Here is a 24,688-nt window from a genome sequence, read left to right on the forward strand (position 1 = left end):
CATGCCCCAGTCAGTGAATGTGTGTTCCCTACCTCTAGACCTGAGTGAGTTAAGCAACTAGTCAAGTTCCTGGGACATGTAGTTAACACTAACACCATTGCAACAGACCCTGACAAGATCCAGAAGATGATTCAGTGTTGATCTCCATGACTCCAGACTGCAAGGACTTACATTTATATACTGATTCAGACATTGGAGGATGTTACTCAGCACGGCTAAGTGAAACTGCTGTGCCACTTGTTGGTTGGTATTAGCAGTCGTGGGAGAGCTGTGTCATTTCTGTCCATACCTGTACAGTGCTCAGGATGGACCATGCCACATTCACCCGGCTGCTGAATTTCATGGAGTGTGTATGGGGGCAGTGTCATCATGGAATATGGGGTAATCATGTGGGAAAGGCATGACAGGGTCCAGCAAAATGGCCTCAAATTCCTTGGCAAGCATATGACCACACAGAGTGGTCCTAATGAAGGGTGTCCACAGCTGTACAGATCCCCCAGCTATATATAACAATTGACAATTAGAGTTTTTGGTTAAGATCTTAGTTGTAGTATCCATAGACCCTGTAATGCGTTTTTCAGCATTGATCTTGGATAAAATTAGCCTCTGATGGGCCCTTTCACAAATTTCTGCCATTTGTAGCTCAAAGGATGCAAAACTTGTTGAGAATAGGTTGCTGAATCAGTTCTTTGGAAATTTTGGAGGTGGTATTTAGCAACTATCCTGAGTCGGTCTCTCGTTGAAGTTTATAACCCCTGTTCCTCTTTTTCCATTTAATTTTGTCTGTCTACAGCATGCTCTGTCATGATCTTTGAGACAATTCCATGACAAATAGGTTTCCGCTTTTTTGGGACTAATGCAACTAGTTTTACCACTAATTCTTTGGCTTTTTTAGAGCTGTGTCCTTACATTGCTTTGAAAACTCACATTTCAAAGTGTTCACTGTCAGATCACTTTTATAGCTGACACATTATGTTAATTGGCATTCAGCATAATATACTCTGCGTTATGTCTGCATCTAGAGTGTTCATTTAGTTAAAATAACTTTACTAATTTTTTTGCATATGTTACGTACAAATATACACGTATGTACTATTTATGTATGTGTGTTTTAAGTGTCATTTTTCACTTTTATTGAGAATGTCAGGAGAGAAGGGACATGAATTTTAAACGAATAGGTGTTTAGCAAGGCCTTGCTTTTGTAACCAGAGGAGGCTTTTGTATTTCGCCCGTGCAGGTCGGAGCAACCGCAGCTTTGCTATGACGTCATCGCCGTGGTAGCCATGCCATCGGGAGGGAGGAGCCAAATAGTCGGCAGCTGAAGCTCGAAAGCGGGGAGAGAAGGGCGGGGCTTCAGCTAATGTAACTGCTTCTCAGCAGCCCGCTGTTCAGTCATCAAGGGCACAACTGTCTGTGCTTCAGGTGTTTATAAGGTATGTGGTGAGTGAAAAGCAAAGCTACCTTGTTCGCGTTGAGGCAAATGTTTCAGTGTCTGATGCCCGAATAAAAATGTTGTGCAGCCAAAGAATTTCCAAATTTCTCATAACAAAATATTTTCCCACAAATGCACCTTAAACTTTATTGATCGAACTGTTTAGGCCACAGTTTCAGAGCCAATGCCAAAACTGTTTATAAAGCGACTGGACCACCCATAGCAGCGTGTCTGGGACAAGGTCATATCCTGCACCTCAGGTAAAAGGCTCTGGTGAATGACAGTTTATCAGATACAGCAACTGCCTGCAGGCAAATTAGTGTGCTGGAAAATTCAATAGGTTGGAGAGCCTGTATTTTTACACATTATCTGTGCAAATCTTCACCGGCAAGTTAATCTCCAAGGCTAAAAGTCAAACTTGCAGAACCCGTTAAAAGTGCTGCACAAATATATATATATATATAGTTTATTCACAGTAAGATGAAACAAGATTATTGATTCAGCATTAATTTGTGAATAATTGGTGAATATGGACTGTGTAAAAAAAACACAGTTTGACCGGGCTGAAATCCAATTTCTTTTGCTTTCAGATGTTTTAAGTGCACTGTGAGCCGTTTGAAACTGTGCTAGTCACCACGTAGAGCGAAGTTTCATTTCTGCTTTTCATTTTCAGTGGCCGTTTCTCCCTTTTAGTTTCGATTTGCAGTATGTGTTGTTTTCTTCTCCACAAAAATGGCTATAGAGTTTTAAAAATAAACCTTAGTAAGAACAGAGTCAAATGTATGGCCTTATTACAAAAATAAGGCACTGTAAAATTTCCCAAACAATGCCGTTTACAATCCAATTTTAGAGCATCCATCCATCCATCCATTTTTGACAAAGGCTTATCCTGTTAGGGATTCCAGTGAACCTGAGGCCAGAGGAAGGAAGCTCAAATGAGATAATTTTATACACACTGGTGAGAAATGAATAACATTATAGTAATGTGGTCCAGTTTTATGAAATCATCCAGACAGGGCACTTCAGCTGAAATCTTCAGTAGCTGCCAATTAATGAATCTTTAAATCATGAAAACTGTTGTGATGTATCGTCTAATTGCATCCCTGTGGTAATGCATCTGCTATACTCCAAGTCTTGACAACTGGCAATCCTCCTCTCTGAAAATCGAGTTGATTTCAATCACGTTGTGAATGAACTGGCTGGTAATAACAGATTATGTAAAATGTGGATGATTTTGCACACATTCAAATGACTCACTGATTCTTTGTTCTCCAAAGTGGCAGCATTCATAAAATATGTAATTTCTTCCACCCGCTAAAATATCATAGTGAATGTCTCCATATATTTCATGCAGATATTAATGGCTCTGGAGTTTTTGTGTTATGGATCACACATTTTGGGCTTTTAAATATTTACATATTTAGTAGATGCTTTTTTCCAACGTGATGTAGAAGAGAGGCAAACAGCACATTTCAAACACTTATGCCGTCAAGGAGTCAACGAGGCACAAGTGCAGCTAGGCTGAGCTTCCAGTGAATATCCAGGTACAATTGTAAGCAGTACTGGAACAGCAGCTACCCAGCAGGTACATAACTACACATTAACCATTAAAAAAGAAGGAACCCAGTAAGACTACTTATGGGCCAGTAAGTGCAATCAGGGGTCTCTACTACGAAGCGGGGTTACTGGCTTATTGGGGTAACTTGTCGGATTTAAGGTAGACTGGGCAAAATGTAAGTGAGCGAATATGAAGTCCATTTAAACTGTGGTACCTTAAATCCCACAAGTTAACCCGATAAACCAGTAACCCCGCTTCATAGTGCAGGCCACAGGTTAGTAAATAACAGGATTATTGAGCTTAAAAAGAATTTGTAACATTTGCTTGTCCATCCGTCCATTTTTTGACCTGCATACCCTATGCAGGGTCGCGGGGGCCCAGAGCCAATTCCGGAAGTTTAGGGGCGCAAGGCAGGGAATAACACAGTATGGGGCACTTTCCCATATGCAGGCCTAAACCCCCAACCCAAACCCCCAAGTCATTCTACCAGAAAAAAAAGAACTCCACACAAAATTATAATAAATTTGCATATTTAATCATCCACAGGATTAATAATGTTTCCTAAGACACATTTATAAAACTATTTATATATATATACACACACACATACATAAATGCATATACTCATATATACAGTACAGATGTCCCACCTCAGGTATAAGTTACTGCAAAAATGATGGAAAAATTAATAAAACCTGAAAAAATATTTTTCAAATCAATTACATTAAATGCTACATTAATCCCTGCATTACAAACCGCTTAAGTATGGCCAGGAAAACGTTGAGAGGTTTAGTTTAAACCTGTAGCTTCCCAGAACATTAAATTACTTGAACTTTTTTTCATAGAAGCATTACAGGTAACTCGCCTCTCAAAGAGCTGACAGAGGCTTCTTCCAAACCTTCAGGGGAACTTAACTCCAGTAACATCCGACTGTATACAAAAGGCCTCACAATGTGGTAGAAAAAAATAATCACAGGCACAGTGATTTATTACTTGATGATGCGGTGCAGGACAATGAATGATGTGGTCTTTAACACACAATCCAGAGAGCTTCATCTGTACTGTATAGCTGTGTTTAAGGCTACAGACGAGAGGAGCAATACAGTGTGATGCAAATAATAGGTGATCATGTTTCATCAGAGCAACTGAAAACTTTTTCAAGGGAGGGAGTGGTCTTCGTCTCAAAACTCGGCTGTTTTGTGACGCTGCTCACAAACTCAGAAATCTTTTCCGGTTGAGATGGGGCTCTTATATCCAGCAGGCTCCCAGGCGCAGTGGAAACACAGTGAAGTTCTTTGGTCCAGTTGGGTTTTTGAGAATATCACTCCAGTGTATTTCACCTCCGAGGTCAGTCACTCCAAACCAAGTCCATCTCGCTTTGGCTCCAGAGCCAAAATCAGCAGGTCTTGACCGTGGTCTTAGAGATGTCGGAGGTCTTCATGATGACACTAGCTCGCGACTCGGAGACAGAGGCGCTGCTGGAGGTGGTGGGGAACGGTGCAACCTGCACTGGCTGAACGTTCCAGGGAGTGTAGTCATATGAAAGGAGGAGGGGCTCCTCTCCACTGCTGGACACCTTAGACAAGTTAGACTTCCCAGATGTGACGAAGGTAGCCATGCTGGGCAACGAACAGGTGGGCGTCTTCACTTCGGAGGTGCTGAACAGAGGCTTTCCGTCAACCCACATTCCGCACCCGCCCTGCGAATTACACCAGAAAGACTCTGTTACTGTTTTACTCAGAGGGGCCGTCCTCCACACTGCCTGATCAGATCACAGCCTCTGGGAGGCAGCTACAAAAGGACAGGCACTTAGAAATGTGCACCTCTACATTTTAAACCAAATATTTAAAAACTGATAAAGTGAAAACGATAATAGGTCAGAAATAATTCAGTAAAATGTAAAAAAAAAGAAAGAAATTAGGAACACACCTCCTTGGTGTCCACTTCGCTCTGAATGCTCTCAATTTCACTCTCTGCCAAGGAAATTAAAAGGAAAAATGGTCAGTACATCTTCTGACATATAGGTTCGATTTCTACTATTGTGTTTCATAAGCAAAATCACGTAAATGCACAGTAGTGAAATTTTTGTGTAATGAGTAGCCACCTTTACCTCTTTTAAATAAAATTTAAAGATAAAATGGCAAGAAGTATATTTTTAAATGATTGTATGAGAGGTGAACCCACAAGCTATGGATGATTTGATAGTATCACTGTTAACTTACACAAACTTTCAGGTGAATTAGCAGCAAGCAATAGTTGTGTAGGACTGTTAATCGTAACACCATCATCATCCTTCTGGAGAATTTTCAAAAGAAAAGCCAATATTTGCTCATCAGTCATTTACCCTGAGCTGCATCTTCAGTTGTAAATACAGTAATTGGGTTAGAAAGTACAGTGCTTTTCTCCAAAAGGAACTTAAATCTTTTTATTGTTTTAGTATATACAGCTCTGGAAAAAAATTATGACACCACTCCATGTTTTTTTTTTTAAATATGCATTTTTAAATCCTGGTTTAATCCTGGCTACACAGCAGCCTGCTTCCACACTCTGTATCTCTAAGACAGCAGTACACAAGAATAAGGTAAAGCAGGAGACCAAAAACTAACCAGGTAAAAGGCAGAAGCAACTTTCTAATGCCAGAGGCGACCATTAACTTATCCGACAGTTTCTAATGAATCGGAGGATGACATCAAGTGACCTTCAAAAAGAATGGGAAACATTAAGCGGTCTGAAGTGCACTGCTAGGACAGTTCATATCAGGCTCCTAGAAGCAGGACTGAAGTCCCATAAAGCAAGGAAGAAGCCCTTCATCAATGAGAACCAGGAGAACCAGGATGCAGTTTGCAAATATATATACATATATATTATTATTATATACACAGACACACACCCATAAATTGAGAAATAAGTGAAAGAAAAAAACTGTGCTGTTGTCTCTTATTTTTTTTCCAGAGCTGTATATTTACTATAGCCTATCCATCGTCCAATCACTTTTCCACTGGGCATTTACTGTAGTATGCATGGTTCTTATCCAATGGCATGGTGATGATTCCCTGGGATAGCTGCTTCCCAGTGAAGAAATAAGTAGCCTATAATGTTACTAAAGCCAAGCTGAATGTGGGGAGAGGAATGTTAAAGTGACCGACCGTCCCAGGGCATCGGCCACAAACCTGCACAGGAGGAGACCGGGGAGATCTGCAGGGGGTACATTTGACTGGAGCTAACGGACTGGTCCTCCTCTTCAGCTGTCACCTCGATGGTCTGACAGACGTCCGGCAGGTCGCCGACAGTCATCTGCTCCTCCTCCAGGCTATGAGACGCTGGACAAGTGCGGTCTGCAGAGTCGATGAGAGGTCACCATAAGCATGAGACACCAGCTGGAACCTCAGAAGTCATGGCATTAATGATAGCATGTTATGCAGCATGCAGCTAGGATAACAGAAGAAGAAGCCACTTTCTGCCACTTCCTTGTGCATTACTCTTGGCTCCCCCAGGCATTTTGTTTTGTCCTCTTTCTGCATGCCCAAACCAGGTATTCAAGGGCGTTATAAGTCCTTGACGACTAAAATAAGGTGTGTAGGTAGTGGAACAGAACAAAAAAATGCGGATTGGCCTGTGGGGCCTGAAGAGTGAGTGAAGAATTACCGATCTAGAATGATTGTATAAAGCTGCTCATGAGATACAGTTTGTGGAAATTCTGTATGGGAATCCTGCAGACAACATTGCTTCTGATGAACATCAGGACTCGTAATGTAATCGCAAGACAGGGGAGCACAGACAGATACTCGTGGTGGTTACCTGTTAGTGCCAGGCTGTCCTGCATGTTGTCGGCCTTGACTGCTAAGGAGAACATATGTGCACTGCTTATTTGTTCTGCCCACATGGATTGGCACCCCGCCTGAAAACAGAGATGGCACTGTGATTGGAAACCTCATTCTTTTACTAATCTCAGTTCTCTAATCAGATATCACTGTGGGCTTGCTTGTGATGACGTTGTTCATCAAATGATTGCCGATCCCTTTCCTGCTCCACCTGGTGGTCTATATCAGTGTTTCTCAAACCAGCCATTGACAGTCCACATTTTTGCTCCCTTACAGCTCCCAGCCAATCAGGAACACAGAATGACTAGTACAGGTGTGCTGGGAACTGAGACCGATCAAATATGTAGGTCATCTAGGGGCCTTCACCAACTGGGTTGGGAAACACTGGTTCATATAAGTGTTAGCAGTTTAAATCGTGTTGGATTAGTTGCTTGAGTTCCAAAAAAAAAAGCGATTCTATCATAAAACATTCTGCTATTTTGAATTGCTCAACTGCATTTTGTGAAAAAAAACATTGCCTTCCACCTTACACAATGGAAACTATACTAACATCTCTATGCAATCAAAAAATTGTATTTTTAAATTATTAGATGTTATATACGAAAGACTCCTTTGCATTAGTAAAGCTTTGATGTATAAACGACTCCTGTAACCCTTAGTGCATAAAATGTTATTATGCTAATGGTGACTTATAAGCACTTGTGAGCTGAGTGCTAAATGCGTATCACCCAATAACAAAACATTCATTCATTCATTACACAGCTGTCATTTCCTACATTACAAAGATACGAAAAGCATGAAATCTAGAATATCTCAGGAATCCTCAAATACCTTTATTTTTTCTTCTTTTTCAGTCCTTTTTTTACCTGCAAAAAGGAAATAAACTTTCAAGCATGGTTCTGGCAGTAGAAGAAAGTTGGTCTGTTTGAGGACCGGTCACACACAAACAAATGGCATTTCAGTCACCTCCGCTGCAACACAACAAAAGCTGTTTGTTTCATTAAAGTATTGTTTTCCGGCTTCCAGCTGTGTCATCCTCTGTAAGAGCATGTTACACACAGCCTGGCTCATGTGTGCCGCTCAAGCTAAGATAAATCTTACAGAAACGATGAAGGATGGACATGTGATTAAATCAGTGCATGTTATACCTTTATTAAAAGCTAGGACAGTTCGACTCAAAGTGATATAGCTTTGACTTGCGGAGGATTCTGTAACGAGAAGCACCTGTCTCATCAGAGCTAATGAAAACTTTCTCGAGGGAAGGAGAGTTTAAATTTGAAGTGGTTGCTTAAGAAGCTCAAGCAAGTTTAAAATCTGACACCACTTCCTGTCCTCCAGTCTGGCTCTCTGTGAACGTATTCTGCATTTAAATTTGCTGGTGCAAAGCAAATTTTTGCATTATTTCAAATGGGATGTTTGCATATGCATTAGCCCAAAATCCACTTTTTTTTTGCCTATGACAAGCATCCGTAAATTCTGCAAGCAACAAAGCCTAGTGATTTACTTCGGCTGCAAGGCAGCGATACTATTGGATAGGACAAAGGTGTGAACAGTATCACTTGCAATCAAACGCTTGACACCCAGTGGCCCAGAGCAAAGGTGGGGGGAATACCGACAGCGATTTTGTTCCGACGCTGTATAACGAGCCCATCAGTGAATGCTGATGTAATCTCTAACATTTCCCTAGTAACAGAAACCCTGCACATTCTGGAACTGGAGCCAAGCAGGTGCCAGGGAATGATACTTAACCAGCATTAAAACTGAAGGCTGATGTATCCATTTCCATGATGTCAAAATAAGAGTTTTCTCATTTAACCATTCTGTACACTGCAGATGCACTGGGATGCAGGTCTCTGACTGACCTTTCTTCGTCCGTCGTTCTGTTGGCATTAGCATCTTGTACACCCTGAATGCATTGGTTCCTTTTTTAATGCTCTTGTCCTTAACCTCTTCGATGTCGGGAAGGGAGTTCATGGCACAGCGAAAATTGGCTTTCCAAGTTTTTGGGTCTGCCTTGTCCACACCCGGCTGATATTTCCCTAAACAAAGTAGGAGGACATTTATAAACAACAGTCAACCAAATAAATCAGCTTCAAAACCTCCACCGTACCCTGATACAAAAGGCCGATCGTCTTCATTCATCCACCTTGGGGGTGCCTTTTAGCTACACTGGCATCATACCATTTAATTAGTGACTGTGGAGCACATGAGATGCACATCCTTGTTTGTCACATCTAGTACAAAATCGCAAATAATAGAATGTTATGGCATGCCATTGACCCTCTCCCCTCTCCATTGCCCCAATCCCATTGCCCATTCTGCGTTTTCCCAATACCTGTGTGAATGGCCCAGTTTCTGAATAATGGAGCATCTTTCTCCATATCCCAGCCATGGCGGGCTGCATGCATCCATGGGATTTGGAAGATCTTCTTCTCCTGAAACACACAGGCAAGGACTGTCACTGATCTACCACCCTGCCTGCTACCAACATGTACTCCACGTACTTTTGCATAGAAAATCAAGAGCACACAGCTGCACTGTTTAATTCCTAAGTAAACATCCCTTTTATTTACTAAACTTGGTTGCTGATGGAGTATATACATAAAGTTTGTTGCATGGATTTTCCTTTGCCATAAAAAAATACATAGAAATTTAGTACATAGAAAGCTGTGATATAGTGATAACTTTGTTGATACCAAAGAAAATCACAACATAATACAGAAGCAAGTAATAAGAAAAAGAAAACTGGCAAAACTCATCTCTTTACACAGAATTTTTGCACACAGGAAGCGAAGAAACTAAGTCAAGGCCAATGTCATAGTAGATACACACAGACAAAACGTCACAAAAGCAACCAATAACTACATGAAATTAATAAATTTACATATTTCAGTGAAGAAAGTTTACTATGCAAGGTAAAGAACTGAACTGCCTTGTTTGCTATGCACTCAAAATATTTCAGCACAGTTATCATAGCATTATCGGCAGCATTAACGTTCAGTATATATTAGTGGTAAATGAAAATAGGTCTAGAAAACAATGAGTTAGTAGTTTCAGGACTCGTAGAGCATTACCTATTTTTTATATAAAAAAGGTGGCCATTTTGGGAGGCATCAGGGGTGGTCTGTGTGACCCTTGGTAACATATTCTGGTTTGAACTGATGTGTTCTGTTAATTTACATCCCCAGCAGACCTGGTCAGAGCCTAAAGTGCATCCTATCATGATTCCCATGATGCACAAACCTAAATAAAATTCAGTGTGAATTCATGTTTCCCCTGCATGTTGAATCAGTCTCGTCCCCAACCCTGTCCTGTAACCCTGACAACAGAATCCCTATCTCTAACAAAACAACTGTCCTATGGAGACGCCCCCATGTCCTGTGATTCTGTTTGCCCACACTAACACAAGCAGTTATCACCCGAAAGTTTTTATTTGTTTTTAAATGATTTTTTATTTAAATATCGTACAAATTTTACAAGACGAACACTTGGTCATTATAATTAGAAATTTAGAATACACTTTATTACTTATGATATTTCGACTTTATAATGACGCGATAGTCACGCACATTCAGTAGCCACCAAACTTTGAACTCTGATCGGTTCTCGGGCTAGCAAGATGGAGCATGATATTTTCCACTGATGCCGGGGGACGGCGGCATCCACCCAGCCACGCTTCCAGTCTCCGTAGCGATCACAAGTGTACAAGTGTAACATTTCATACAATGTTTAACAATGCATTGTACTGTTGTTTATTTATTTACCATGGCAAATTCATATTCGACTTATGATATTTTCAACTTATGATGGGTTTATTGGAATGTAGCCCCATTGAAAGCTGATGAGCATCTGATTTTCACATGCACAAGAATTTCACTCTGGGGTCAATAAAGTTAATCTAATTCTAATTCTAATTCTAATTCTAATTCTGCAATAAAAAAGGCAGTTTTTAAAGTCAGGATCCAAAAAGCATTACAGGTATGTGGACAACTGTGTTATCAGAAAAAGCAGGATCTAGACTGGTGCAATATTTTTTATTTTATTAGAATACAATGTATTCTAAGCTTGCATAAGTAAGGGTTAAGACACGACAAGACATGCATTATACATTTATAAACGCATGGCTAGGGAGACATAGAACTACCTAACATGCACTACGTGTGCAGTTATAGAAAATTTCAACCAATCAGGTTTGATAATTGGGCAGTGCCATGCTATGCGTGAACATACTCACCCTGTTAACCCACTTAAGTCCTGGTATTTTACTTGAGTTTATCTGCTCTTCCAGCCATGGCCGCATTCGCATCCGCTCTACTGGCATGGTGACCTGAAGACATCAGGAAGGGGGTTACAGCGTGCTCCAGTTAATAAATCGCCTGTTACTGTCATCTGCAGTGAGTACTATTCTCATACCAACGAGGAAGTCGAGAAATCCCAGAAATACTTTATGGTTTTAGTTAGACATTGGGAAACCTGATTGTACATATCAACAGAGCAAGGTCACAAGCACAAGTGGCTGAAATGGGGTTTCTCTGCAGGGGCGCCCACTCTCCACAACTTGGGGAGGAGTGCGGAAATGTGAAGGGACTTCAAAACAGAGATACTGCTACTTCGAACACAGATGAGCTAATGGAGGTGGTACAGGCAGAGCAGAATGCGCCGAAGTAATGACATCTCCCAGGTAGCTTGGCAATGTCCCTTAGAAAAAGCGTCTTGGTAAGAAATGTCCGGCGTGACCCTGCTTGGCACGCTGCCACTGCAAACCCTCACCATAAAAAAAAAAACTGTGATGAAGATGAAGAAGAGATGAAGACCATTATTTGCCTTTCTAGGAAAATTTATTGCAGTATGTTTCACTACTTTTCATAAAACACATTTAATTAGTGAACTGCTCCTCTCTGCAACTGCACTCATAACCATATGAACCACACGGTTACGTATGAGTTTTTAACGTCGTATACTTTGTGTTTCTCTTTGGGGGTTTGTGGGTTTTACTGCTCCTACTCAGAGTATCAGGGCCCCTGCACATCCCACCTTCAAGTACCACAGGCCTGTGACGTCACGACTCCGGAAGCCCAGATTCTAACAAAAGCAACTATAACAGCAACGTCTTTCTTGTCATCAGTTAACAATCTTATAACATTTTCTAACTATTTGCTTCCCTAAGCAGGGATAAGTTAACACACCATTAAAATAAAACACAAGTCTGGGGAGATGAAACATCAATAAAGTCAATAAAGCATTAAGGATTATCGTTATTAATTAGGCTTATTTGGCAACACTACTTGAGGGGGCGCAAATAATGTAGTAGTACATGCTTACTTAAACCATTAATTAACCAGTTACTAAGTGTTAGGTACGTACTGATCCAATGTTCATTCATCAGTAATCAGTCATGACGGTTCATATATTTCATGCAAGAACTATATTAGCTCATGATTTGTTCTTGAGTAGTGACCGAGTAACTAAGTTATTCGTGCCCCTTCGAGTAAAGTATTACCATTTATTCTAGTAAGGCAATCAGTGGACAAATGTACATCTAAATCTCCTGGACAAAAATACTCATTAGTTCTAAATACACGTGGCAGTTTCAATAAAAGGACATAACAAGAACATTTTTCGTTAATATTTACTGCTTAGCTTCTTTAGCCAGTACAATCCAGCGAACAACGTCAAACAGATGACCAATAGCTGTGACACTGAGAGGGCTCTGACAAAATAACTGTAAAACATGAGGAAGGTGCCTAGTCCTTATAAGGAAAGATTGTTTGTTTCCATATACTGACTGAAGCAGGCTTCGGTTCTGCATCACCCTCCTTCCCTTCCATCATGATATATTTCAGTTCCTGCTAAAGACAATCATTGACCATGGCATGATGCTGCCAACACCAGGCTTAAGAGCAAAGGTGAAGCCATTTGCATGATATGTACCTGTGGACTGATTCTGAACCACTTGTAACAAATCTTGTTTTGATTACATTTTTTTTTTTTTTACATACGTAATACATGCATTTTATTTCACACCAATTATAATGATCCTAATTTAAAATCAGGAGAGTAAACCTTAAAGCACATCTGAAAAAAAAATTCTCAGCTGGATTTTGTGGCAAATAACAGCGAGCTGTACAGAAAGCCTCAACTATATAAAACCTGGGCGAGCCACATTAAGCGTTATATAAGACCGGACACATGACTGCATGGGCGACCTTCTTTATTTATAAATGCATATGTGTGACGCAGTGGAACCCATTTATTTGAAAAGAAAAAAAAAAAAAAAACAAATAACTTGCCTTTCCAGTTCAGCTGAAGCAGTAGGTTGCACGTATGGGAAATATGTACCCCCCCAAACATTTAGGAAAGCCGTGTTCGCAGACACATTTTTCGAAGTACGGATGCTCCTTTCCTTACGTACTTTCAACTTACAAACTTTCAGATATACAAATGAAGATTACTGCAGGTCCAAATTGTTTTCATTGGGCTCCCGTTTCCTGTCCGTAACATAATATTTATTTTTCTACACGCCAGTTTGACTTCTCGCCACTACTTCCTCCGCGCAGCGGCGTAGCGTGCGTACTCCCAGCATCCTAGTTCTTTGTACTTGAGTATACCCTTAAAATGATGTTGAATGATGACTTACGGACATTTCAAGTTACGAATGGCTGTTCGGAACGTAACTCATTTCTAAGTAGAGAAGCGTCTGTATGTGGTGAAACATATGTCTTTGGGGCTATTTCATTCTGTACTGTAGTAGAATTTATATTTCAGGTGGTCTAGAACCATTACCTGGGTGTCAATGTTTTTACCAAGATTTTAACAACTTCTAGAAGGTAATTCAAAAACATTAGTAAGGTCGCCTATATGCCCTTGAATCGTGAGCAAATGATGAGCATCGTTTGATAACACCAGCACCTGGAACACATCCAACACTCTTAACTGGCTAAATATCAACCACAACCCAACTCCAAGATGTAATACACTTGGCAGCTGGTCAGGCCATTAAGAATTAATTTGTTGCACGTTGTCAGTGGTCCATCCAGTTCTCATTCTGAGAAAAAGTTCTGTTCAGCAGTGCCCAGTGCAGTTCTGAGTTACATTTGTAAACAGTAACATAAATTCAGTTGTTCCACCAGGTATAATGTTGAATTGTCAGACTGTCAATAGCTTGGGTGCCTGTGGATTGGCCAAAGTCTTAAAGAAGCTACAAATCTTCACCTGATCACGAGCCATCAGAGAATCTCAAAGTTGTGAAACTGATTCAGTACTAATTACCAAATTCAACACAGGGGAAACAACAGCTTTCAATTACCTCATAAATATTACCATGTCAGGGTACTAGAATTCGAAGCCTTTTCTGTACAGAAGTCCTACAAGTTTCGTCTGGTAGACATATTATAGTAATATGCATATATCTATCCATCCATTTTCTGCAACTGCTTGTCCTACTCAGGGTGGCGGGGGGTCTGCCTACCCTGAAAGCTACAGGTACAAGGCAGGGAACAACCTAAGGTTTGGGCACCAACGCATTGCATGGCACACTCAAACCCCATTCACACCTACAGGCAATTTGGGGGGGGAACTGGAGTACCCTGAGGAAAACACCCAACGACATGGGGAGAACATGCAAAGTCCACACGTCATTCATTTTACTATATTATTATTATTATTATTATTATTATTATTATATTTGATCAGGGTATATTTCTAGGAGATGGTCAGATACTTAACATTTATAACATATAATTTAATATTTTAAGGGGTATTAACACTGGAAACGAATATAACTCTTTACGTTGACCTGTGTTACTGAATGATGAAATGGGCGCGTTTAGCTGCGCCATGGAAGCAATTAAGAGTTAACTGCTACTGCCTTTCTATGAAACTACAGGGCAGCGCACAGGAAGCACGGGAAGCGCTGCTTTGTCTCGGTTAGAATTCGCTTCCTCGTCCACCGCACGGGGTCCCGCCCACTTCTCTGCCGAAGTTTCTCACTGGCCCGCGGTCGCCCGAGAGCCTCGCGGTTGGTCTGAGCGCGACTTACAAGACCTGGGCCGCGAGACTCGAGAAAAACAGACCAATAGCAAAGCAGCTTTAATGCACGAACGCAAACAGTTGCTAAGCTACACATGTCATCTGCACAGGACCGTTTTCCATGGAAAACTCTGCAGAACATGTATTCGCTTATGATCTGCATGGACTGTGTAATATTTTGGTTTTTCGTAGTTAAACATGCAGTAACTTATAAACGTTGGGGCTAACGCGGAATCATTTACCACGTATCTCTTAAAATAAATAATTATTAATAACATGCAAATAATCCTCAGAACACTTGCAAAATCGCCTATTATTAACGAACATTTACTTAAATATCAGCTTAAATTAGCTCAATAAAACGGTGAGTAGCTGATATACCACAGAAAGTAAGCCCGCCGGTTGCCATTTAATACTTCAGACATTTTAGACAGTACCGAATGAATTTTTTGTCATATATTCATATTTAAAGTACCACGAAATCACGCATTTGACATACTGGCAGCAGATAAAAAGAGCAATTTCAATTTCCTTCTTGTACTACTACATGTTTCTTTCTTAATTCTCTTACATTTTAAATTTAGTATAACCAATTAATGGAGATATGCGGAGTAACGATTACCTGTAGTACGCTGTTCGGTTTTCAATTGCGACGAGCCTCTCGCAACTGCTTAAAAGTTAAATGTTTGGTGCCGAAGTCCCTTGAGTAATAAATAATAATTACAGATTTGGCCTATATCGATGTCCAGATCGAAAGCAAAACAAGTGAAGAGAATAACCACAATGTGCGGAGTGGAAATCCCCACCCGAGATCCGTTTGCCTCTCGTCAACACAAACCTAGAGGGCGTTTGCACTGGTCCGGAGATCGCGGAAGTCTGCTACATTATTTTATTGGTCCTCACTTCTGCTTTCATCATTTCTTTGGAAATTGATTTCGTTTTCATTTCCTTGTATTTTGGAGCGCATAGTTTCGGTTGACAAAGCTACCCGGTGGCTGTCGGAGAAGCATGACAAAATATGTATATAGATATTATATATACATTATGTATGATATGTCTATTTATATATTATATATATGCGCAGATACATTCATTTTTATATACACAGATATTTTATATAAAGGCATAAAAAGACACCTTTGATTCCACATACTCAGTACTCTTTGGAAAACCAGTGTATCGGACATGAATAATGTTCCTATTTTTCTCCAAGGTTTCAATGTTATTCTTTTTATTATTATTTTTTACAAAATGTTACATTACTTGTTAAAATATTTATACTTGTATTGTCGTTTAGCGACCCCTGGCGCAAACGTTTGAAAATGAATACAATTTTGTCATTATTTTTTTTTTGCGTGGAAAAACATTTGTAGCGTGACAGACATAGAAAAACATGCTTCTTGCCATAAGTTTTTTTCGAAACTCAGCATGACGCATTATTTAAATGGGGGAAAAGGGAAGTGGATGTTTTTCTGCTCTACTACTCTGCAGGGTTACATATTAATAAGACAAAGTAAAAAACAAAAATTCTAGCAAGCACCACATAGTTAAAAAAAACCCCAATATACTGCCCTAGGCATTGACCACAATTCTTATAGAACCACATGACAGGTAAGAGTATTCCCACAAGTGTCTGTCGCTACTACCCAAAGACATTATCCGGTTTTAAAACAGAAACCCAAGTTAATGTGTATTACATGAAACGAGTGACTTATATTCCGCTAGGAGGTAGCCTGTATTTTTCAGTATTAATGCAAATCCTAAAAATCTATATTTTTTCTTTACATTTCCCCACACATAGCTAAGAATGCATGTATTGTTTGAGAATTCTCAGTATGATACACCTATACTCATATTACGTAACTCGCTTAATATAATTTTTTTTTCTAATGCCACGGTTGTTTTTCTCACCACCTTTCCAGTTTGCCTTTTACAGGCTTCATTTATTCGCCTCATAAGATAGGATCGCTGGATTCCCCTGAATTCACAGTAGGTATCAATGCAGTCACTACGTAAGGTACACGAACTGACCTGTAAAAAAATGGCCCCTAGACCAACACAAACACAATGACCTCCTCCAATACATTTAAGCTTTGAGTACGTGTTCTTTGTTAGCTAGCATGTGACCTTATCAGCCTTTAGACATTATTACACAGATGAAACTTCACAATAGCCATAAGTACAAGCTGAATTTGTATGACTATAGTATATTGAAATGCTACTGACTGTATGCACACAAAACACACACATAATTACACTGCATTATGCTTCTATTCGTTCACTACTCCTGAATGTTAAGCTATCCTCAGTAGTTAATTGCATTTTTCTTAGTCTTGTTTGGAGTATTTATTTACAATTATTTACACATTTCTTTATATTTGTATGTGCTTTATTATTGTATATTGTATAAACCTGAGAAACATTGTCTCATCTCACTGTATACATGTATATAGCTGACTTTACAAGTTTACTTTACAAGTTCATGTCATGCCTGAATGCAAGTTGAGAAAACGGCAAAAACCTAATAATGAAATGCAAATAAATCTTTAAGATGAATCACAAGAACTTTACAAGGATGTGTAAATGCTATTGCGAAGAGCAGGTCTAGGCCGAACAGCTCGGACGAAGGGACACTCATCAACGCCAAAGGTCAGTGTAGCTAATCTCACGAGTCAATTCTGCAAAACCAGCTAGAAGTGCAGATGTTTCAACATCAACTGTCCAGAGAGAAGATCAGTGAAGAGGAAGGAGACCTAGAAGAGGAATTGTTGTTGAGTGCAGAACAGGATGAAGAGACTTTTTCGGTCCAAAAAGCACTAAGTGGTGAGTTTAGGGGTGGAGGTTAGTTTGGTAGAACAATTAATTAAAAATGTGAAATAATTTGGTCTGATTTCTGTATATTGCTGAAGTGAGCACATGAGTTCTGCTGGTGCAGGTTCCATTAAACAGCATGGACATGTCATGGGCAGAGATTGCCTTTGTTGGTGCTGGAGTGGGTAACCAAATCCAAGCCAATTTCATGCAGCATGGTTATACTTGAAAGGCACATAATCCCAGTAGGATTATGGCTGTTTCAGCAGTCCATAGTTCTTCAGCAAGACAACCCAAAACGTACCACAAATTTGTACTAGAACTTTCTGGTGATGAAGGAAAGTGAAGCTCGCTGTCGAGACTTTCGGCAGCTGGGCTGAGAATACATCAGGTGATGTTCTGCTGAATCCTAACTAAATGCGCTGTGATTGTGAAATTATTGTCAAAGTAACTGTGGCTATTTTCAGGAATCTATGATTTAGAGACTTGAACACTGCCTTGGTACTTCGTGCAATTTAAATGGGGCAAAGTATAGCCAATTATGAGGGAAAACCATTTCCAGCAAGTGCACTTTTAACTCATACCGTATATTTTACTTTGCATGTTCATTTACTTAATTGAAATACTGGCTGTGCATGTTAATTTAATGACTGTAGGGGCAGCACAGGAACCAAGCAGGAGAAAGAAGAAAGAACAGATGCAGCACTAACACTATCTTAGTACTAAACATGGATCTTGCTGACAACCAGACCTAAAATGTATTAGTGACAACAAAATATCAGATGCCAGCTAAAAATTTATATTATTGTGTACAGAAAAGGCAACAAATTACTTGCTAAATAGCAACACACACTCAGGTATCTACATTTAAATATCTCTTGCTTCCCCTTGGTGTTCAGCTTCGCTTCTTCAGCAGTTTTGGGACAATTAGCATGGTTGACATTTGAAACAGCACTTAAACTGTTTGCTTTTGCACAATGGCTTTTTCCCCTGCAGTAGCAGGGCATTAGTCATTTGGATTACTTAACAGTAAGACAAAGAGAGAAACAAAGGGCAAGACAATAACCAGTTCTTCTGCTCTGACTCTATCCATAGTGTTTTAAGGTCTATGCCATGCATCCCAATGCTTATATTGTACACACAACAAATTAATTTCTTAAAAACATATCTTATCTTCAGCATACTACTTTCAGATGACGAGCAGTTTCAGGGAGCGCCTTGTGTCAGGGATATTGTCTGCCGAGCTGCCGAGTTCATTTTTCATTAGAATCAATGGTGATAGGGTTACTCTGGTCCAGACCCTGCTGGAGTTTGTGGTTGATAATGCTCAGCTGGTGCTCTGCGCCCATCACACTGCGAGCTTCAAAGAGCAAGGCTGGGAGGCTGGAGGGGCCATACTGAAAGAGACAACAGCAATTGAGATAACGGCCCTAGATTTATGGTCATTTATTATATTATAGATTTATGGCCCTAGAATGACTATTGGTCATTGCTGAGCTATAGCATAGTCATGGCTTCCTCACCACCTCCACCTCATTTGGGTGGTTCTCCCTATATGCCAGGTAGCTCTTCTGTAGGTCCTGTAGGTCTGCTAGAAAGGCAGTGCTGGTCCTAATGTCTGTCAGTCTCTCCTCCAGCTGGGAATGCTCCTTCTGCAGCTTCCTCAGCTCCATCTCTTTTCTGAGGAAAGCCACCACGTTTCATTTTAGTAAAATGCTCTTCACGCAAGTAAACAGTGTGAATGTAAAGCTGAGTGACATAAGTGAGGAACATTTCCCTTCACCTGAAGCACACGACAGTCTAGTCAGGCCAAGCATAAAATGGCATAAAAGTAAATGTCAGACCACGGAGACGTACTTTATGAGTTCATTCTTCACTTCTATCAGTCTGGCTGTCTTCCGGTTTATAGCACCATTCATCTGGATGAAAAGAATGAAATCCCGATTCTTAAGTCCTGGTACAGAATCAGACATTATGTTTGCTAATCATGCGAAAATTTCCATTTGAAAAGTATTAATAAACAGTTGTTGTTTAGTAGCATACAAGCACAGGCCAAACGCCTTGAAACTGAAACAGACTGAACTGTTGAAGCAAATTAACAGTTTTTCCCTCTGAAATCCCAACACATATAGTGTCAGCAGAGTCCACTTGCCGTGGCAGCTAGTTTTTTTATTCACAGTTTGCCAGATCGTACAGGGCAAAGTCCAACAGCATTGTAAACACAGACTTTACCTTCACATTCTGTTTCTTCAAGCTGTTTAACCCCTTTTTCTCTGAGATCTAAAAAAAAGGGTCAGTGAATAACATTTAATAACATTCAATCCAATTAAACCACTGCTATTGAATGTAGTCAGCATCTTTAAAGTGAATGTATGTTCGAGGCAGGAATTTGTTACTCCGCAACCAGCATCACTTACATGTTGAGTGAGTTGACTTTCAACGGACTCTGAGAAAGCATTTACAGCCTTTGTGACTGTACCAGAATCCAGAGTTTTTCTGAATGGAAAAAAAGGTATGAACACTTAGTGTGATTATTCACCAGATCAATTTATGATTGGAATTGGTTTTTAATATAAATCTGCATGTATGATAACTTCATTACCGATTTCAAAACACCCATATTGTTCCCATGACTCTTACATGTAATTCGACACAAAATCTTGAAAGGCCGTCAGCACCACCTCCAGGTCAATGACACTCCTTTTATCCCCTCTGCCTCGCTTCTTCTTGGGTGGCTTGTTGGCATCTGGAGAACAATGAGGGAAGCACTAGAAAAATGACTGCACTTCAGCTAAATTACACTTAGTAAAATTCTTTGCGAGAGAACCATCTGAAGAGTCAACACACAAACCAAGTAACTCGTTCCAAAAGCGCACTAAATATTTGTTATTCTTACGAGTTCTTAGTTCAGTACTTAGAATCTTTAATAACATCAAAAGGAGTCACTTGCTACCTGAAGGTCCAAAAAGAATGTTCCTCTTCTTGCTTGTCACTTTTCTCTTGACCGTTGGAGATCCAGACGAGGACCTCCTTTTCACGTTGTTTGGCAAGTAATTCTTTTGTTGTTTTGGTTCATGCTGAGGGAACGGTGAACGGTAAAGGTTAATTGCTGCTACGTAACTGTGTGCACCAAGATTTAACAGATGTAGGGGTTTGGCTAAAATACATTTTCCTGTTTGGTTTTCAAATGAAGTTTGTATTACCCTGGTAAATAAAACGGAGCTGTTTCAGGACCAAACCAATATGTTTAAAAAAGATGCGCAGTTGTGAATTGTTTTAGCCATCGCTCACCCAGCAGGGGTCCTCATCACTCAGGTCTTCAGAGGACAAAGACGACATTCTGTTCCGTCTCGCAGTCGCCGCACTGTTTCTCTGACACAAGACAATCTGAATTTTCATGGCATGAAATCGAAATATCCAGTATATTTGAGGACCAAGCTGAATTTCGAAAGAAACACAATCACTCTTTTATATCCGGCCATTTGTGTAAATAACTTCAAAGATTTCAAAGTGCAAAGGTCTGTGGCGAACCTCTGGGCTGGATGGAGAATGGTCTTCAGAAACAGCAGGTGACATCTTCTTTTGGACAGCAGGAGTGGTGGCCTTTGTTGTGCCTTTCCCTCGGCTTTTGCGGGCAGACTCCATTGCTGGGCCTGAGGGTGCAGAGTCCTGAAAAAATGACAGACACATTTTCACTGTGAACTAGCAGTACAAATCATTTGAGCAATAAAATAAATCTTCCAAGGGATGTACAGAACAAAGTGCAGAAAAAATGAACATTTGAAGCATGTGAGAGGATACATTAAATGAAAGATCTGGCCCAGTATAAAGAGCCATAAACGTAACACTTAGCAGATCCAAGAGATACTCATACAGATCCATCTTCTTCCAGGCTCCGCTCTTCAGGAAGCGTGTCACATGAAGCAGAAACTTCAGACCCTCTCCGTTTCTCAGTTGTTACCTTTCTCTTCAGACTGGTTATCTTGGACCTGACATGTAGAGTGTATTTCATTTCCAGAGGAATGGTCATGGAAACTTCAATGATCTGAATCCACGCAGCCTCTACCTTGATTTGACTGCAGAGGCCTTTTTTCTCAGAGTCCCCTTCGCCTTTAGTGTCGTCTTTGTAGATTTGTCAGTGCTGACGTTGGGTGCCTTCCTCTTGACAGAGGATTTTGATGGTTTTGTCATTTTCTTTAGGGCGGGACTGAGATCATCATCTAGCGCAGTGCTGTGTAGCGGGTTTCCTACAGCAGTCATTTGGGATTTTGTCAAATCTGACGACTTCTTTATGATAAATATAAGCAATGTGCAAATAAAATGTAATCCAAAGTACTCACCACTGAAGCTAATATCATTGTCATCTAAAAAGCTGGCCTTCTCGATAGAGGACATGTTTGGGGGTGAGAGTACTTTCCTTTTCTTTGTATCATCCTGATACAGAAGACATGATTAAATGGTAACAAACGGTAGTAAAATTCTAAAATCTAAAAGTAATGCTGTGTGTTATCAAGGGATAATACAAAGTATATACCTTCGAAAATAAAAAAATGCACATTGTACTCTGAAGTGTGATGTTAGCAGTCAACGCATCTTCAATACAATTTTCAAATTTACTTAAGCTGAATAACGTAATGATTTAATGTACATTTCTTGAACACATTAATCTGCGTACAATATAGCTGACGCGACAATTTTATCTATAGCTGAATGCTACCTGAAGCAAATAATAATGAAATAATGAATAATAATGATGCATTTCTTGATTCAAGTCGTTTCCCGGCTAAGCAGCTGAAGCTCGCAATCGCTATAATGCTATAACGGAAAACTGACTTCCATACGAACTACCTATTTTACCCGATTCTTAATGCTAGTCGAATAACATAATTTCGCCAAATTTCAGATACAACACTAGTTTCCGAAGATAAAGAAAGCAATCTAATGCTATGTGTAACAGAGAAACGGCCTGACCTTAAGTTCCTGGCGAACGCTCTTCAGTACGGCTCCAATTCGGCTTTTTGAGCTGAAGTAAGATAGAAAACAGGTAAACCCTAAAAGCGACATACTTTAACGTAATTTAATTTAGACATAGAAATGTTCTAAACAAAAAAAACATACCTCATTCTGTATGTTTAGCTGTCACATTAGTCATGTACCCTGCGAATAGAGAAAACAAACGCGTCTTAATCGCAAAGCACAACGAAACGATGCAACACACTTCTTAAAATGTTTTTTTTTTTTTGCCAAGCTGTCAGAATCAATGTCTGATCTAATCGCTCGAAACGGTCATACTGACACAAACTGCCGAAGCGACCTCGGCAAGATGTTAGAAAGAGCTGGATTTTTTTTTTTGCTCGTAGGTCTACTTGACTGTGTAATGTTACGCTTTTCACCTGAACCCTTACCGAATACACAAGGCAATTGCATCTGTATGTGTCAATTTAATTACTCAAATAACCCACCAGGCCAACAACTGCAACGAACTAACTCTGCTTACCGCGAATAAATTTGAACTCTCTACGTCAGACGAAAACAGTACTGGCGCAAAAAAATCCAGGACGATACCATTTCATTAGGCAGGCAATTGACCTGTCAACAGTTTAAACATGCTCGCCCAGGTATTAATTAATTTGAAACTGATGTTTTTAGTTAAATTGTCAGAAACCAAAGGTAGCTTTATCGCTATACAAAATATAAAATACAGACCGCTTGTTTTCTTTTTACAGTCCCGTTGTCTTTAATCACACCTAACTAAGTATAGCACCACCTACCGGAAAGGAGGCCGACTCAGTTTTGCGGCTCACCGCGCTCGCGAGTACGTTGACGTGAAAACACGCGTAGAAACATCCATCACGCTGCGAGCGCTGATTGGCCGACACCTTTCACGTGCACGAAGGTGAGCTTGTCCCGTTTGGCTGGGAGTCGGACAGGAAACTCCGGAATGAGGGGGCGAGCTGTTCCGAAGATTACCGAACGCGCGTCTCGTCAACACCGCTGCTGGGCTGCGCTGGAGAACGGTCTAGTTAGATAAATGATGTTTTCTAAATTAGCTAAACTGAAAAGCAGAATGCGAATACTTTAGTTAGATGTCGAACTAGCGACATATAATACCTTTTAAATAACATAAAAGATAGCGATTGGATAGTTGTTTATTATACTAGGTTGATGGTTAACGACCAGAAAATAAAACGAAAACTAGATAGGTTCTTATCAAGAATGACGAATTATCTGTATGATTTATAGTGCCGTACTAGAGAATAGCAAATAGGAATTGGGAATAGTACTAAGGATAGTATTGCGAATTGCATAATATCTCGCCACTTCGCGTTTACTTTAGAAGATTTCCTCGCTCATTCCCAAGGGTAAAGGCTGACCAGGTATTCGCCGGCTGCACGAAATTGCGCAACTGAAGCATCACAAATAAACGAATAAATCTGTCTCTGCCTGGTAAAGAGGCACGAGGCAGCGCAGCAAGTCAGGTCCGGGAGGAAAACTGAACTGTGTCAGCGGGATTAGAGTCGGCCGTTTTAATCAATTAACGTTGTTTTCATCGCAGATATTCTAAAGTCGTCACTTAAGACCGAAAAAGGAGGGTAAAGCTGTCTCGGTGTCGGTCTGGAGGAAATGTCCTTAAAAAAAGAATGCATCTTGACGGCAGCAGAAGCAGCGGCGGTGCCGGTGACTCGATGCCCAGCAGCGCTCCCCTCTGCTCTTGCGGGCGCATCTTACCCCCCATCTGCTCCGCACTGGTTATAGCTATACTTTTCCAATTTATAGATGGGGGGCTGACAGTGACATCTCTTTTTCTCAAGCTTTTCGTTTATGTGTCATTCGCGCTGCTGTGTTTATTTGCGGGGAGCGTCTGGTTCCTGGCCAAGAGCAGCCCCCCGAAAATTAACACCTTTGACACTTGGAAGAGTCACTCGACACACTTGTTGGACTTATTAAGTAAATTAATGGTAAGTGTCACTAGCTTCCTTCTTTGGTTTTGTTGGTAGTTTGTGCTGCTGTTTTTCTTGTTATCGGATGCTTTATTTA

General features: G+C 40.3%; 3 protein-coding genes across 14 annotated transcripts in view; 1 reads left to right on the forward strand and 2 right to left on the reverse strand.

The window, feature by feature from the left end:
• Positions 1-3,503: 3,503 nt before the first annotated feature.
• On the reverse strand, positions 3,504-15,712 carry LOC125704755 (interferon regulatory factor 2-like). 2 transcript variants are annotated; one of them, XR_007381230.1, is made up of 10 exons: positions 15,462-15,712; positions 11,046-11,138; positions 9,147-9,246; positions 8,674-8,850; positions 7,643-7,677; positions 6,789-6,888; positions 6,161-6,325; positions 5,213-5,285; positions 4,920-4,963; positions 4,594-4,689 (listed from the first exon to the last, which is right to left on the reverse strand). XR_007381230.1 is itself a non-coding variant. In XM_048970760.1 (9 exons), exons 2-9 carry the CDS (start codon positions 11,130-11,132, stop codon positions 4,387-4,389), a joined length of 1,011 nt encoding a protein of 336 aa, XP_048826717.1. In that variant the 5' UTR covers positions 11,133-11,138; positions 15,462-15,711; the 3' UTR covers positions 3,504-4,386. The 2 variants fall into 2 exon arrangements, 1 of the variants encoding a protein (XP_048826717.1); XM_048970760.1 differs by lacking the exon at positions 5,213-5,285 and having other exon boundaries at positions 3,504-4,689; positions 15,462-15,711.
• Positions 15,713-18,276: 2,564 nt separating this feature from the next.
• Positions 18,277-23,477, reverse strand: cenpu (centromere protein U). Of its 9 annotated transcripts, XM_048970921.1 has the most exons (16): positions 23,357-23,453; positions 23,148-23,239; positions 22,769-22,807; positions 22,622-22,673; positions 21,991-22,084; positions 21,717-21,897; positions 21,525-21,639; positions 21,182-21,319; positions 20,942-21,088; positions 20,604-20,727; positions 20,291-20,396; positions 20,068-20,146; positions 19,883-19,930; positions 19,508-19,569; positions 19,174-19,330; positions 18,277-19,047 (listed from the first exon to the last, which is right to left on the reverse strand). In XM_048970921.1, the coding sequence occupies exons 3-16, from the start codon at positions 22,771-22,773 to the stop codon at positions 18,904-18,906; spliced, it is 1,452 nt and encodes a 483-aa protein (XP_048826878.1). In that variant the 5' UTR covers positions 22,774-22,807; positions 23,148-23,239; positions 23,357-23,453; the 3' UTR covers positions 18,277-18,903. The 9 variants fall into 9 exon arrangements, with proteins under 9 accessions (XP_048826878.1, XP_048826882.1, XP_048826880.1 ...); XM_048970925.1 differs by lacking the exon at positions 23,148-23,239 and having other exon boundaries at positions 23,422-23,477; XM_048970923.1 differs by lacking the exon at positions 23,148-23,239 and having other exon boundaries at positions 23,357-23,435.
• snx25 (sorting nexin 25) overlaps positions 23,454-24,688 on the forward strand; it is a 31,426-nt gene continuing 30,191 nt past the window's right edge. Inside the window, exons 1-2 of one of the 3 annotated variants that reach the window (XM_048970884.1) lie at positions 23,454-23,546; positions 24,207-24,609. In XM_048970884.1, coding sequence (XP_048826841.1) covers positions 24,292-24,609 — 318 coding nt within the window. In that variant the 5' untranslated portion in view covers positions 23,454-23,546; positions 24,207-24,291. The other 2 variants (XM_048970883.1, XM_048970882.1) reach the window with 2 other exon arrangements.

The sequence above is a fragment of the Brienomyrus brachyistius genome, chromosome 12, assembly GCF_023856365.1.
Source record: "Brienomyrus brachyistius isolate T26 chromosome 12, BBRACH_0.4, whole genome shotgun sequence".
Lineage (NCBI taxonomy): Eukaryota > Metazoa > Chordata > Actinopteri > Osteoglossiformes > Mormyridae > Brienomyrus > Brienomyrus brachyistius.